The sequence below is a fragment of the Primulina tabacum genome, chromosome 15, assembly GCF_025594145.1.
Source record: "Primulina tabacum isolate GXHZ01 chromosome 15, ASM2559414v2, whole genome shotgun sequence".
Classification (NCBI taxonomy): Eukaryota; Viridiplantae; Streptophyta; class Magnoliopsida; order Lamiales; family Gesneriaceae; genus Primulina; species Primulina tabacum.
Window position 1 is genome coordinate 29,176,614 of NC_134564.1, and position 16,784 is coordinate 29,193,397.

Consider the following 16,784-nt stretch of genomic DNA (forward strand, 5'->3'; position numbering starts at 1 on the left):
TGTGTGTGTTATTTTGTTCTTCTGGGCGACGAGTTGAATTTAGTCTTAATCAAGACTTTGTGATAAAAAGTTGGAAATTTCGAATTACGTACTAGAATGTTGTTGGGTCTGATGCCACCATGAAGTTGGTATGTTACACCATACTCTTTGTTAAAATTGAGATTTTGATTTAACTCAACCCTAAATTAGTTCAAGAGGGGACGATTGTCCAAGTCCATATGTGCAACTCTCTGGTATACTATCCAACCGATGTAGGATAACTAACATACTCAAAACGTCCAATAATAAACATTTGGAGCGTGAAGTTTACAAATGACCCAACTATGGGCAGAACAAGTGGCCCAACTATAGGCAGTCCAACACATAACGGCGGAACCTGAGCTCTGATATCATGTACTTAAGATTGAGACTTGAACCTAACTCAACCCCAAAATCTAGCTAAAAGGCGGGTTTTCTAAATCTATATATGCAACTCTCGAGTATATTATACAACCAATGTGAAACAAACTAAGATTCTTTGAGCATATTTCAACCGAAGTTCTCTTGCTGTTGCTATATTAATCATGACATCAAACTCCAAAATTACTCTCAAGAACACAAAGTTTCGGCAATTTGAAGACTAAATTTATCAAGGAACTGTGGGCGATGACACAGTCGTCGTACTCTTTCCTAATATAATTGTTCTCATTTAACTCCTACGACATCCAAGTGAGGAACTAGATAAAAAAATAATAATGTATGGAAAGACTAAGACGCGATGAAAGACCATGAATATCGTAAATTTTTTGTAGCATATTTGGGATGTGAGTGTGTGTGTGTGTGTGTGTGTGTGTGTGTGTGTGTATATAATATATTAGAGTCGTGCTTTTTTTGGAAGTCCGAGATTTGATGGATCATGAAAATACGATTTATATGATGTGATGTGTACGGAAATATTATTATTTTTTATTTGCATAAACGAAAACTGGGAAGTTCAGTGATCCGAGGAGAGTTGTCGAGCAATCATCCCAAGCTCTGGCTTGAGATACTCACACGAGGAGTTTGTCCAATGTTCGGTGGTTGTATATTTATTGAGGTGTCCGAAAAATATGACGTGAATGTTATAGGTATCTATGCGGATTAAGGTCATCGATCGTTGTTTAACGATGGACGATGACAGAGTTGTCGAATTTTTAATAACAAAATAAAGTCAAGAATTTTCTGTCAACTAATCTACGAAGATGAAAATATATATTTATAAATGAGAAATTATTACTTGGCAAAAACTTGTGTGAGACGATCTCACAGGTCGTATTTTATGAGACGGATCTCTTGTTTGAGTTATCCATGAAAAAGTATTACTTTTTATTTATTGTGAATATCGATAGGATTGATCCATCTCACAGATAAAGATTCGTGAGACCGTCTCACAGATAAAGATTCGTGAGACCGCCTCACAAGAAATCTACTCTAATTACTTAGGTCTCCGAATGTGAGTGTTTTTGAAGATCAAAACACTTCGAGGGGATGCAACTTCTATTACATCTAAAGACATATTTATTATTTATCTTCTTCTCGTTCATTTTACAGTTCATAATAAAAACTCATGCTATATTGTCTCATGGATCAATTTGTGAGACGGATTTCCAACACGATTCGATTTATGAAAAAATATTAAATTTATGCTTAAATTATTACGTATTTATCGAGTTGACTCGTCTCACATATCCCTAAAAAAGATCTATGAAATCGTCTTACAAAAGACTTGCTCATGTTGAAAAAATTGATGTATGATGCAATTAAGTGTTAAAAAGTATATAAAATCTTTATAAACCTTAATGTTTTGCGGTTATGTAATTATTCTAATATAAACGTCACTAACGTCTTGAAAAGCAAGTATTTTATAATATCTTCTATGATTTATAGCTTTTATAGAAATATTTGACAATGCTCATTTCAAAAAACATTAAAAAGGCATGAAAATGTTGGTTGATTTACAACTAGCAAAAAAAAAAAATTATAATAAAAAAATGAAGCATGCATGCAAATACGCGGAATTTGTCTAGAAAGTTCCACATTGGTATGTTGGTATTTTATTCTTTGACTTTAACGTATCCCGAGATTTTAAAAAAAGCTGGTTAATATATTTTATATTTGCTAACTTGATCTTGACACATGATTTTCTAGTTATTGTATGTTAAATATATTAGAAACATTTTTCTTCCTTATTTCAATATCATTAGATCATATAGACTTTTTACATTTTTATAAAAATTGAAATATATGTTAACCGATCTAAGAGTTAACATTTGACCACATTTAAGGAAAAAATATTTCATATGTAACATATAATAATTATGACTTGTAATATCTCAACAAAGGTTAAACTTTGGTGACTAGTGTGTGTTTGATTTCTTTGCAAATTTTTTTATGTCGGGAAATAATTACAACTTACAAGTTACGCTCGCATAAAAAAAAAAAGGAAAAGAAGACAAAGCCTAGTTAATAGGAGTATCAATTTCTTTCAAATCGATATATCTGATCTGAATGGTGAAAGATATAGAGAAATTTTTAGACCTGCTTAAATAATTATGAGATATTTTCGGGTTCAGAGATAAAACAGTTGTTCTAAAATCTTACTCACATCCGGCCCCATATATCTATATATATATACACACACACACACACATATATATATACACACACATACTTATCTCTAATAATAAATTAAAATAGTTAGTATATATTCCTCAACTTTAATTAGATAAAGTTACACGTAATTAGTTGGTAGCCTAGTCAGATACTTAGCTGAAAGAGTTAGTAAGACGTGTATTTGCATAGTTTATAAGGTCAAATGCTTCTCTGTACTGCTGTAATTTTTCATCATTTTTGGGAATTGTACAGAAAGGTTACTAGTTTCTTCTGCAACAGAGTTCTTTATTTTTTTTCTCTAAAATTAACTAACCATTTTATGAAACCTTATTTAAAATTACAATAATATCTTAATTATATAAATTTATTTATGAATTTTTTTTCTAAAACTAAAACAGCTTTTTTTTGAAATCTTCAATCATATCTTTATCTATATTTTAAAAATCTATATTTTAAAAATTTTAGATTACAATACAGCTTCTATTAAAGAAGCATGAAAAAATTATTAATTTGAAAATAACAAAAATTATCATTTTTAGATAATTATTTTAACTGCATAAGCATCCAACGCGTGTAAATAAACACTAGTATTTATATATTTATGAATTTTGATAGTTTTTGTGGAATGATCGTAGTTGAATGAAATAAAAAAAATTATTAATATAAAATTAATATTATTTTTGTAAGATAATGATATTTGATGAAATAAATATCTATATTTCAAATTTATTAACATTTAATCATAAAAAAATTATAAAAAAAAAAAAAATAAGTTGGCCCATTTCTTCTGTCTCTCACGTGCAATCTCATCCCCTCCCACGGCCCACGACCTCTTTATTCAACACACAGTACACATGACGGAAAAATAGGAAATCGGAAGCCAAAATTCGTTCCATTTTCTTCTTTCCAACGAACAAAAACAAGCATCCATTTGACATGAATTGTCAAAAAATGGGGAAAAAATTACAACTTCGATATTGTATGTTGTTTGCTTATTTAAAATTTTGATAATTCGTGTACTTTTCGATTTTGGTAATTTTAACCCTTTTTTCAGCTTCATGTCAAATGTTAAAATGGCAGGGAAAAAACAAAGAATACATATTAATATTGAAATTTGGCAATATAGATAATCAAAACTGTGAATAAAGACAAATACATAAAGACCAAAATTATAACTTTCTCAAAAATATTTTTGAGAAAATATATGAACTCCATTGGATTCATGGTTTTTGCCTTTTGTAAACCTTGTTATGATGGAGTATTTCTATTATTTGACATGCGGGATTGAGGCATCTGTTATCCTAATTTTGAGTTATTGGTCCCATGCATGAGACATCCTTTTTACTCGGAAATCTTCTTCCACCGTCATTTTGTATCCAGATATTCCCTTTGCCCACTCTGCTTTCAAAAAACCTATTTTTCTATCGACCTTTGCTACCTCATGGTTAGCCCAAGACATTTAAATCTTGGCCGAGATTGTTACGTTGATAGATTGCTTAGAACGATTATTCTCACCCTTCTTGTAGCACAATAGTGAAAGAACATGGTACACTTATTACCGGCGACCCTTATACCACACCAAGCACATTTTGATTCTTTGGGTCTTGGTTTGTCATTACCTTTTACGTCCATCCTCTCTGGTAATCCATCACTTGAGTACTTATCGCTGGCTTGTTCTCTCGGCACCGGTAAGGTTTATGATTTGGGTATCATACTCTTAGGATCTGTGTATAATTATATTGTTTGAATCACTATGTTCATGGTTCCTTCAAAATATGGCCATCCACATATTTTCCTGGACTTGTTGGTTTCCTTGTTGGTCATTCCAGCATGTTGCGTACCACTTCTTTGATATGGGGTAAATTAAGTCTCTCTGCTTGCGATTTGATGTGTTGAGTGACTCATCCTTCCTTCCTGACCCAGTTTTCATTCCCTAACTCGGCTTCTATGGGTTAGTGTTTATCCTGATCTCCAAGGAAAAACATCTGATGAAGTTATGGACCTCCTCTTGACTCCATGTATTTACAATATGTTCCTAATATTGGATTATTCCTCATCTCGTCCACCAAAGTTCACGGCCGAGACCGCCTTAGCACAGCCGCTGTCACAACCCGCCGAAAGTCTTGAATCTTATCTAATTTTTTTTAATGCAAATTAAACAAAGAATTAAGATTCCAATCGTGGACCTAATTCAGATAATCGAATTAATAAGGCATTGATTCCATTGGATCGTTCATAGTAAGATATAAGAAGAATCATATCTGCTGATCTCAGACTAGTTTGGTGTAAGCATTTTAAAACACAGAAGTAAATTAAATTAATACCCTATAAATCATTTTAAATCATGAAACGCTCGATAAACGTTTGAATTTTAAACTTCTGTTGCTCATTGGTTGTGAGAAATAGTATTTCAATAGTGACTAAACACAAATAATAATTCTATCATGCGGTATTGTATTAAATTATGAAATTTATATTTATTACTAAAAATTGAATACACCAGTACATTTTGGTACGATTGTCATATAAATTAGAAAATATTCATTACATACAAAACAACCAAAAATAGATCACATTTCTCATTTAATACCAGTATTTATATATTTTATTTATTTATAGAAAATTTACTTTTGAGTTTAATTTTTTTGGTGATTAATTTGATTTATATTAAAATAAGTGTAATTATATAATTATAAAAATTAATGAAAGACCATATCATAATTTTATTTGGGGGGCCAAATTACAATTTTATAAAGGTCATACTAACCTATCTAAATACCACGCACGCGTTGCGTACTTATATATTTTTTGAAAATTTTCTTTGAAGTTAAATTTTTTTGGTAAATAATTTGATTTATATGAAGTAATTCTTAATAATAGTAATACTGATAAAATAGTAATAGATTCTGAAAACTCACTTTTCAAAAATTAAATTAAATTAGAATCCGAAGGACCGATACTTACTTGGAAGCCCAATTAAAGGCCGTCGGCCCAATTATTTGACTTTTACAGTTAATGCTATAAATATTTTAAGCCCAGGGCTTTAGGGTTTCTCGCTGAGCTGACGCGCAGTTATCAGGTACACGCCGTTGTTTCTTGCAGATCATTCTTACGCAGTTTGATTTCAATTTGTTGCTAGCTTCAGGTTTGAGCACCTTTCGGAGCATGTTTTACTACCTTTTCAAAGATTTTGTTTGGAAATGATCCATTTCACCGATCTGTATGTAAATGATTGGATAATGGTTTGTTTCATTGATATACAAGTGTAGAATTTTTGTTTGTCACACATTCTGTGTTAAAGTTATGTTTTTTTTACGTGGAAGTAAGGGTGATTGAGTAGCTGCAATTGTCACAACTACGTTTGTTAGGATAGTATTAGTTTGTTGTATTTTTTTGGTTTCGATGGTTTTCAAAGTTTGGGTGTTGTGCAGGTGAAGGAGGCGAAAAGATGTCGCACAGGAAGTTTGAGCACCCAAGGCACGGGTCACTCGGTTTCCTTCCGAGGAAGCGGGCTGCTCGTCACAGGGGAAAGGGTAACTATCGTTTTGTAGATTAAGCTAGGAAGTAATGCGACTCCTTTTTGTTGCTGATTAATATAATTTCGAAAGTTACTCGGAGAATCTTGGAAATACGAGTAAGCAAATTGTATGGAATCCAAACTACAATTTTGAAATGTGTGATCATGTAATTTATCCTAGGTAAGTTGACTGTTTTATCAGCGGATACACATATAGGGATATTTATTGCATGTGTGCGGCAATGTAGTTACTTGGTTTTCCTTTGTTTTTCTTCCTGTCACTTGCATTTAGCTTGTAATTACTCTTGTTTCTTGCCTTCAATTATGCAGTGAAGGCTTTTCCCAAGGATGACCCCAGCAAGCCCTGCAAGCTGACAGCCTTCTTGGGTTACAAGGCTGGGATGACTCACATTGTCCGAGAAGTTGAGAAACCCGGATCAAGTAACTTCTATATCTTACTTATGTGATTTTAGACTTCTCCTAGTTAGTTCCTTTTGCAAAAACTTCTACTAATGTGCACTGTACAATCTTTTTCCTGGTGCAATGTACCATTGTCTGCGGAAGGCAATTCTTGTTTGCATTTATGGTTAAATTAGCAATGATCTTTTCTCTATAAGATCTTTTCGGTGATGTGTTGAAACAATTTTTTTTCCTTTTTTATTTTCAACAAAATCGTGATATATACTTCTTGGTGAACTTATAATTTTTTGCATCTTATTTTTCTCGTTTTATTGGTGTTTTGTGTTATTGTTTCCCTCTCATAGAAAACATACCTACTTTTGTGTCTCACTGTTATTTTATTAAATAGTTGTGAGCTAGCTAATTATTTTTACCTGAAATAGATCTCACCTTGAACTACTTGTATTTTGTAGAACTGCATAAGAAAGAGACTTGCGAGGCTGTCACTATAGTCGAAACACCACCCATGGTGGTTGTTGGAGTGGTTGGTTATGTGAAGACTCCTCGTGGCCTTCGCTGTCTTAACACTGTTTGGGCTCAGCATCTCAGTGAGGAGATTAAGAGAAGGTTTTACAAGAACTGGTGCAAATCCAAGAAGAAGGCCTTTACCAAGTATTCCAAGAAACTGGAGACTGATGAGGGGAAGAAGGATCTCCAGTCACAGCTGGAGAAAGTGAAAAAATATGCTTCTGTTGTTCGCGTACTTGCTCACACTCAGGTATGAACACGATCTTATTCTTGTTTTACAATTGTGTCTTGAATTTGACTTAGAGCTGAATTATGTGTTGTTTAACATTAAATAGATTTTGAATCATAGTTTCATTCACAATATGTTGATGGCTCGAGAAAACCACTGTGAGCTACAGCCACACATCAGTGCATTGTCCAATGGCATAGAGGAATATCAATTTTAGCCTCGTTATATTGTATTAGAAATCTTTTATTTGTCTATCAAATGTTAAAATTACGAAGTAGGAATGTTTCATCAATTGATTTAGATGATGCTGGTAATCTGGAGACGAATATACTCCTTGGTTAATTTTGGCTTTACCTTCTACTTGTTTTCTTGCCATGCAACAGTTGACTATTATATGTGAAAGTCTTGGTTCTCTCGTATTGTTCTGATAATTTCATGTATTAATTATGCAGATAAGGAAAATGAAAGGGCTGAAGCAAAAGAAGGCTCATTTGATGGAGATTCAAGTGAATGGTGGAACTATTGCTCAAAAGGTTGACTTTGCATATGGTTTCTTTGAGAAGCAGATCCCTATTGATGCTGTTTTCCAGAAAGACGAAATGATCGACATTATCGGTGTCACAAAGGGTAAAGGTTATGAAGGTGTGGTTACCCGATGGGGTGTTACTCGTCTTCCCCGCAAAACTCACAGGGGTCTTCGCAAGGTTGCTTGTATTGGAGCTTGGCACCCTGCCAGAGTTTCATTCACTGTTGCCCGAGCTGGTCAGAATGGATACCATCACCGTACTGAAATGAACAAGAAGATCTACAGGCTTGGAAAGGTGGGGAATGAAGATCACTCGGCCAGTACCGAGTTTGACAGGTTAATACCGTTCCCTCCTCCCCCCACCGATTATCTATATTTTTTGTTTCTTCAAATTATTTTACTTTCAACTTCAAAAAAATTGCTATTTTCCATGGTATTTTCTGTTATTTTATTTTCTCACGTGTTTGCTTTTTTATGATATGAACTTTTTTCTAATAAAAGTTGCTTGGAATATGACCATCATGCTCTGTGGCAGATTTGTCAGTTGCACTGAATTCTAGAATTTTACTACATTAATCTCCGTAGTATATTGAACAACAGTAGTAAATTTGTATCTGCTGCTCTAACCAGTTATTTTTCTACATGACTAATTTTTTTATTAAATGAAACTATGGCAGGACGGAGAAAGATATTACGCCGATGGGTGGATTTCCTCACTACGGCGTGGTTAAGGATGATTACCTGATGATCAAGGGGTGCTGTGTTGGCCCTAAGAAAAGGGTTGTTACCCTTCGTCAGTCCCTCCTCGCACAGACTTCTCGTGTTGCCCTTGAAGAGATTAAGCTCAAGTTTGTCGATACCTCGTCCAAGTTTGGACACGGACGCTTCCAGACAACCCAGGAGAAGCAGAAGTTTTATGGTCGAGTCAAGGCTTAGATATCTTAAGCCATTGGTGCTTGTGGGATATTCTAAAACGTTCAAGCATTTTTCTAGGATTCATGGTTTCCTATGTTTCAAACTTTTAAGCTGGTTTTGGAATAATTTTTTTTTTCTTTGCCATTCTGTCGGAGAGTCGTTCACCTATTGGAACTTCTGCAAAAAAAATTGTCTCGTTTAAAAATCAGTTCAGGTTTCATTCTTGCTTTCTGAATTATTATTTATTTTTTAAAACATCAACACATTTCATTCATTTAACTTGGAAGCTCAGACTGTACAGGTTCATCTAATTTTATCGATAAGTAGTAAGTAGTCGAGAAAAATACAATTTAAACATCTAGCAGGTCTCTGTCTAGCAAAAAAATGTTGGCAGATCTGGGACAACGTTGGACTTCCCTTCCTCAAATCCATGGTTAGAGACTAGTAAAGATCACCTTCTTCACAAATAACAACAGTTTATTTGTGGTCAATTAGTTATCCAATCGAACTAATTAAAGACAATATTTTTATTGAATATTTTGAAACATGCCGATTGTAAAACAAGTATGGTTATATGTCCATAAATACGTTGTTTCGAAATCTTTTTTTCCTTTTACCCTTTACCACTCTCAAATTTTTAGTATATTGGTTATTTTATTTATTTTATTTTATTTTTTTGTCATTGGTGACCTAACTATCTTTTTGTTATACTCAACCTCGACATCTAATATTTTTTCTTATTTTTTGCATGAACATGTGAAATCTTCTATTTCAATGTTTACCTCAAATAATTATTATATGTTTCGTACCCACTTATTCAATATTTCTCTATTCCGATTACAATTGCTTGGAAACAGTAACATCTGTTCTGTGTACATTTACCGCTTGTATAACGGGTCATTATACATTTTCCCTGTTTTATGATTTCCATTTATTTGGATTTTGACTCCAATTAAATTCATTGTTGCATGCTAAAAATTGTTATTGTAGTAGGTGTTTCGGGTAAGAGCGCTATATTTAGGCCGAAAAATTTGGATCAAACAACCCCATATATGAAAATAAATAACGATTATTGGATGTAACCTTATGGTAAAGCTTAATTTCACTTAATCCTCGATTATTATTACTTGTGGAACACTTAAAGTACTAATTATTAATTTCACCATTTAATTATTATCTATCCCTAAGTATATAGGGAGAAAACGGACACCCACTAAACTCTCTACTTTTTACTCCAAATTTATATTACCAAAATCAACCTTAAATTTTTTTTTTTAAAAAAAATCAACCTCAAAAAAGTGATATGAAGGAGGTGTGTGTAGTCTTGAATGAAAAACCTAATTAAGATATTTAATTTGTTATTTATTAAAATAATATATCATAAAAGGACACATTGGAAACTTTAAATATACACTTTCAAAGTAATCTCAAATTCGATTTTATCAATCAAAAAGTAATATATTTTTTATATAAATCTATATTTACTAATACTTACTGTAATTTTCTTTTTATTTAACAAATAAAAAGACAAAGTGTTCACTTAAAATCCCGATTACGAATTTCCCAATTAGATTTCAATTTTGCATCGCCATTATAAAAACTCACCTGTGGCTGTGCGGTAAGGAAACACATTCGACAAGCAAATGGCACCCAAATCTTTCTCGTCGTTTCTCGTCATCTACTTAATTCTTCTCGCTTCTGCCATGTTAGGCGACGGAAAATCTTCCTCCATCGCCGGTTGGCAAGTGATCAGTAACCTGACGGACCCTAAGGTGGTTGAGATTGCGAAATTCGCCGTGAAAGAGCACAACAAGCGGGCAATTACCATACTAAAGCTTGTCTCCGTGATAAAAGGAGAAACCCAGATAGTTGATGGTAAGAATTACAGAGTCGTCATCATCGCCAGGGACGGTCTCAAGGCGATGACGGCGGAAAGCAATTACCGGGTGGTTGTTTGGGACAAGCCTTGGAAGAAAGAGAGGCGAGTTACTTCGTTTGAGAAGATTGCTTAATTAGTCATTTTATATAAATATCGTGGAAGAGTACGTGTAATTAAACCATGGTTTGTGGAGAGTTGTGCAATTTGGTATCGTTGCATGTATATATTCTTTTACGAGCACAAACTGTTGATAAATAAGTTCATGAATTTTTATAAATTTCTCAATTGGTACATTATTCAAGTTACGTTCTTATAATTTTCATTCTAAACGCGCTCTTGATGGGTAAAGTTATCACTTACTGTGTTGGACGTTTTTTTGCCGGGTATATCTCGACGCCTCTAACTGACGCAGGTGATGAATCACAAAACTTGATTTTTAGAAGGGGATAGATTGACCACCCTAATTAGAAGTTTACCTAGATCTTCTTTATCTCGAGCAAAGTATTTATTTGATACATTAAAATTTATATTAACATAATATATAAAACTTTACAGTGATTACTTTTTAAATGATAAATCATTTGATTTTCTAGAATAATTAATAATTGAACCAAAAGTATGATCGATATGTATTAGAAGTATATTAAGATTAAATCTGTTTAGTTACCTGTAAATATAATGATGTCAGGCTTTACTCTTAAAAGTAAGGTTATAAATAAAAATAACAAAGTATGACAAGAAACATTAAAATCATGAGTAGATTTCTAATGAGACGATTTCACGAATTTTTACATGTGAGACGGATTAATACTACCGATATTCACAATAAAAATTAATACTCTTAGCATAAAAAATATTATTTTTTCATTAATATCCCAAATAAGAGATCTGTCTCACAAAATACGACCCATGAGACCGACTCACACAAATTTTTGCCTAAAAATCAAACTTCAAGTTTTATAAGTTATGAGATTGAATTTGAAAATATATTTTAAATTTTTATAATAATTTTAACTATAGCAAACTAATCAATAGATTAAACCACAATAGGTGTCTTGTGTGAAGTTTCACGAATATTTATATGTGAGACGGGTCAACCCTACCGATATTCACAATAAAAATTAATACTCTTAGCATAAAAAGTAATACATTTTCATGGATGACACAAATAAGAGATTCGTCTCACAAAATACGACCCGTGAGACCGTCTCACACAAGTTTTTGTCAAACCACAAATAAACATACTAAATTTAAGAATAAATGTAAATCTTAGAAAGTTTCTTACTATCAAACATAATTATTAAAGAATATTTTGGAGCATTTATGATATATATATTTTTAAAAAATATTTATCAAATAACTAAAAGTTAATTTAATTTCAATAAATAATACAAGTTAACATAAAATTCAGAAATTTTATTTATCGAAAAAGCCCATTTTTAATCGTGCTTTAATCTCTCGCTTTTTCGCATTTATTATGTTCAACTTTAGATTGACTGCTTTTTTCCACCACTTGACTTGAAGATTTTTCTTCACACATGTCAAGCACTTTTTATTAGAATAATAAAGTACATGGTAATTGCATTCGACCCGTAAGAGTATATGCGGCCCAACTTGGGCAAAGGAAGTGATTGTGCCAAAACAAACAAATGTCGCTGAGACCAATTAAACCATTCAAAAAATACCGTACCACATTCATTTCATTGTGAAGAGCTGGAATACAATAAATGGTATGCAGTAAATTGAAGGTGAAAAAAAAGAGCGTGGGAATGACCCAAAAAACAGAACAAGAATCAGTCAGAGTCCAAAACTCTACAGCAGAGGAACTAAACTTGCAAAATTCCCCTCCTAGTATTCTTTCCATATCCATTGGCAACCAATCCTTTTTCCATCTCTCTTGGTCAGAACAGATGAAATCCCATGTGGTTGCCACTTTGTAAAATCTCATTTCTCAATATAACCTTATTATGTTATTTGAGAGAGAAATTGAAATGAAAAGAAAAAGTATCTAATCATACACTAAGACCATCAAATCCACACTGCTTCGATATTAGGGTCTGCTTTCTTGGACTTAAGGCTAAGCTGCAATCCACAGAAACCTGCCCAGTTACAACATATTTTCACAATGAATGATCTTGTCTAACACAACAGACAGCCTAAAAACATGTCCCAGTGGGCAACCAACTATTCCCTTCAAATGTAGAAGCCAGCACACACACACACACACACATATATACACACACACAAAAGAAGAGAACCATCAAAAGTTCAAAACCAAAATAGCATAAATCGAAATATATACTCTAGTTTGGTTTTTTTTTTTTTTATCAGAAAAAGAAAACATCAAGTCAAGTAATATTGTATTTTTCTTTCCAAATATGGTTGAATGTAAATAATTTTAATTTAGAAATATTATATTTTAGAATGTACAGCGAAAAATATTAAAAGGGTAAAATTATTTGGAGAAGTGGACAGTGTAGTGTGTCGCCCGTGCCACGACAAGCCTACCAAACCCAATCATATTCGTATTAATATTCAAACTGTAAGCGACAGTAATAATGAATAATTGATAAATAAAAGGACAGAAGACTCCATGGCTGTAGGGCGGAAGGGCTAATACCCGCGCATTATAGCAAACAGTGTGACGGAGCGCATGGTAGCACATCCTAAAGCTCTCCATTTTCGCACCAAATGACGACGAATAACGAATGAGAAAAGTAACTTCGGCAGCAAGAAAAACAAGGAAAAGCTCACCTGCACCTCGGGAGAATTGAAACCAAGAAATCGGATCTTGGCTCCGACATCACCGACGACCCGTAGTTCGACCCGGTCGTTCAACGAAGCATCCCTCACCAAATCTGCAGCATCTGCTTGCAGTAAATTGACCCGGTCCACAGCAATGGTGGTCTCGACACGTCTTAAGCTGTGGGCTGGTTGGTAGAAGGCGGGAATCGTACCACGTCCCAAGGGTATGCCGCGGTACATGACGGTGAACCTGGACTCGCCGTACTTGATCCCAACCTTGTTGTCGTTCGCCGCCGAGAAGAGCATGCGGATGTTGAGAGAAACCACGGCGGAGGAGGTGGTGGTAGGGTTGATACCCACGTACTGAACCCCTACTTGCTGGAGGTCGAATTCGGGCTTTTTGGGCTTGACGGCGAGGACGATGACGAGGATGACGGCGAGAATGACGAGGGCGAGGAAGGAGAAGAGGAGGAATAAGCAGCAGCAGCAGCCGCGGAAGGAGGCGGATGTAGAAGAGGAAGTGGTGGTGGGTGGATAGTAGTGGTGGCGATTACCGTTGGTGGCGGCGGCGGCGGCGGCGGGTCTTGAAGTCATATTCAGATGGGTTTCCGTTCGGAAAAGTGAAAAAGAGTTCGCCCCCACCACCGGTGTACACGGCGGCAGCACCGTCGTGCTTTACAGAGAGAACTCTGGTTTGCTTGCAAATCACAAAGGTAAAGGGAAAGGGAAAGCAGGAGTGAAGCGATGCTTGCATTTATTTATGCTTAATTCAATTTTAAAATTATTATATATAGAGAGACCAAATACACCGGAGGTTTGAAATTTTTATTTTTTATTTTTTATTTTGATAATCAAAATATTTGGACATTCGTATGATTTGGATTGAATAAATATTGATAGGCGTTAAAATTTATACCTTTAATGAATTAATTCACTCAACTTCAACTATTCCGATATTAGCAGATATAGCTGTTGCTGAAATTCCTACGAACTACTTTCTTTATTCTTCGAATCAGGTTCACGATTAGAAGATTAGTTCCTCTTCTAACTTACACTAGAAAATTAGAATTTTTTTACGTTGAGATCAAAAAAACGAAAGACGGCTCAACCCTTTTTTCAAAGAGGATGGCCGAATTCTTGAGGAGAGGGAGGAGGCCTTTTTCGAGATTGTGTTTGTGTGTGGAGTCTAGAATTTAAGTCTCCTACTTAAATAAATCTCCATAACCTAATTACTATAGTATAATATTTGGTTTCTTAATTAACATTAATGAGCTTGATTAATTAATTGGACTAGTCCAACTAGTTTAATTAATTAATCAAAATCCATTAATAACTTTAATTTATTTAGTATGTTGAGCTTATACTTCTACAAGCCCATTACATTGAATTTAATATTTAATAAACTCAACTTTTGAGTTTAAATAGTTTAAATTCGTAAATCTTATAAATTCAAGGAGTTGAATTTACCAAATTTGATAAATTCATAAATTCAACTTATTGAATTTACTATCTCATAAATTCAACTACTTGAATTTATTTTCTCAAAATTTAATTATGATAAATTCAACTCCTTGAATTTACTATATCATAATTTTATATAAATTCAAGGAGATTATCTCAACGAGGAAAAAATAATTTAGTACTTGTGTGACCCTCAATGGTTCAGGGATACAGCTAGCCGCGGGTTCACAACTCTTTGTGATTCATGACATAATCCTGTATTTGGGCTTACCATAATTCGCCCCATTTTATGTATCAACAATTGATCATAAGAATGTCAGAAATCATATTTCTGATTAAACCCATCGAATCATGGTAAGAGCGTCTAATAGCATCGTCCCATTATTCCCTAGGTATCACTGATAGTGCGAGTAAGAACCAGTCGGTTATGATTAACATACAGTAAGGTCCCTTCATCTAATATATCCCGATAGAATCTGCAACCATTGGTTCATCGAGGGTTGCATAAGAATTCGATGACTCTATGACATATCTTTGATGATAAATAATGATATCGCATGTACAATTGGAGAACTTATTTTCTAACGTACATCTCATACTCTGGGCAGAAATTACATGCACTATTATTTCATCATATCACACAGGATATCAGCACCCGTAGGTGAGCGATGAATTCCCGACTACAACGCACTTGCTCTTACATGCGTCGCAACTGTACCCAATTTCGTCACCTAATGACCCTCCTGGAGTCAGTAAACGAGTCAAAGCACAGCCCTTGCATATAGAGCCTCGGTGTTGTCCCGAGTCGTAAGGACTAATGATGTACAATCATAATCACGGACTTATCCTCTCGATTAATGATAACCACTTGGAAAATCCGAGGGAGGGCTGTTCGGTATAAACATTATATGACTACCCATCTCCATGTTTGGACATCTCTATGTCCTTACCAAGAAACGCGGTACACAACATCACAGATACTAGTCTCGAGCTCAAGCAACTTTTATCCTTGTTTTAGGCGGTTGAATCGACTAAAAACGAATTTAGATTATACAATATTTACAAATGAGTTTCAACATCGAATTACAATTCATTTGTATTAAAGTATAATCAAGATCTTTATCTATGTTGATCACATGGATATATAAATAAAGAATTAATCAACCATGAAATAATGAATTATATTAAAATAAAGATTGTTTATTACAATTGAGTCAATAAATTATCTAGTCAATAGTTAGCTTACAGGATATCTACTCTAACATGTGGAGCATCTATATCGATCAATAATAGCTCTGATCAACCAGACTTTGATCCCATAGTCAGCTTATCCTGCCAGCAAAAGCGAAAAGATGATAGTAATTTAATCCAAGCAACAACCAAAATTAAAGAGTTCTTTTTTCACAAGTTATTTTTACCCACTTGGTAAATAGCTCAGGAACATGAGATCCCTCTGCCTGGTCTGGAGTCTCACTTTGTACGGTGTGTATGAGGTTCTTGAGCTGTTGATTCTGCACAATCATCTGCCCTATATTCGCAATACTTTGTCTTTGTCGCAACTCCATCTCATTAATTTTTTCTTGCATCTTTTGGAGTCTGCCCATCACCTCCAAAGACATTTGGCCACTATGGCTTTGAAGTTTTCCACGCTTAGACGAGGCCCCAAGCCCACTATTGATGACATCATGAGTCATACCAGCAAACGATGCTCAACGTTACCGGGGGCACAATCCATCCATGCCCGATTCATGATTCAGTCTTATTCCACTCTTTAAAATTAAATGCTTATGAAGTTACTCACTAAACATTAAATTAAGAATATAATAAAGCCACCTTCTGTCGTGTGTAAATCGATATTAGGCATCAATGTGTACCAAAAATCGAAGCAGATGAAACATATACACCTAGCCAAGGCATAAAGTTTATAATAACCCGATTCTGCTTGAATTACTGC

The 16,784-nt window shown here is 34.1% G+C and overlaps 3 protein-coding genes across 5 annotated transcripts; 2 read left to right on the forward strand and 1 right to left on the reverse strand.

Moving 5' to 3' along the window:
- Positions 1-5,599: 5,599 nt before the first annotated feature.
- LOC142526700 (large ribosomal subunit protein uL3-like) lies at positions 5,600-8,965 on the forward strand. Of its 2 annotated transcripts, none has more exons than XM_075631250.1 (6): positions 5,600-5,710; positions 6,063-6,164; positions 6,479-6,589; positions 7,021-7,325; positions 7,757-8,166; positions 8,508-8,965. In XM_075631250.1, the coding sequence occupies exons 2-6, from the start codon at positions 6,080-6,082 to the stop codon at positions 8,764-8,766; spliced, it is 1,170 nt and encodes a 389-aa protein (XP_075487365.1). In that variant the 5' UTR covers positions 5,600-5,710; positions 6,063-6,079; the 3' UTR covers positions 8,767-8,965. The 2 variants fall into 2 exon arrangements, with proteins under 2 accessions (XP_075487365.1, XP_075487366.1); XM_075631251.1 differs by lacking the exon at positions 5,600-5,710 and adding an exon at positions 5,714-5,776.
- A 1,423-nt stretch (positions 8,966-10,388) lies between these two features.
- On the forward strand, positions 10,389-10,757 carry LOC142526046 (cysteine proteinase inhibitor 1-like). The gene has a single exon (XM_075630321.1). It carries the CDS (start codon positions 10,389-10,391, stop codon positions 10,755-10,757), a length of 369 nt encoding a protein of 122 aa, XP_075486436.1.
- A 1,486-nt stretch (positions 10,758-12,243) lies between these two features.
- Positions 12,244-14,143, reverse strand: LOC142527975 (uncharacterized). Of its 2 annotated transcripts, none has more exons than XM_075632990.1 (2): positions 13,379-14,143; positions 12,244-12,706 (listed from the first exon to the last, which is right to left on the reverse strand). In XM_075632990.1, the coding sequence occupies exons 1-2, from the start codon at positions 13,961-13,963 to the stop codon at positions 12,653-12,655; spliced, it is 639 nt and encodes a 212-aa protein (XP_075489105.1). In that variant the 5' UTR covers positions 13,964-14,143; the 3' UTR covers positions 12,244-12,652. The 2 variants fall into 2 exon arrangements, with proteins under 2 accessions (XP_075489105.1, XP_075489104.1); XM_075632989.1 differs by having other exon boundaries at positions 12,254-12,723; positions 13,379-14,141.
- Positions 14,144-16,784: the final 2,641 nt, after the last annotated feature.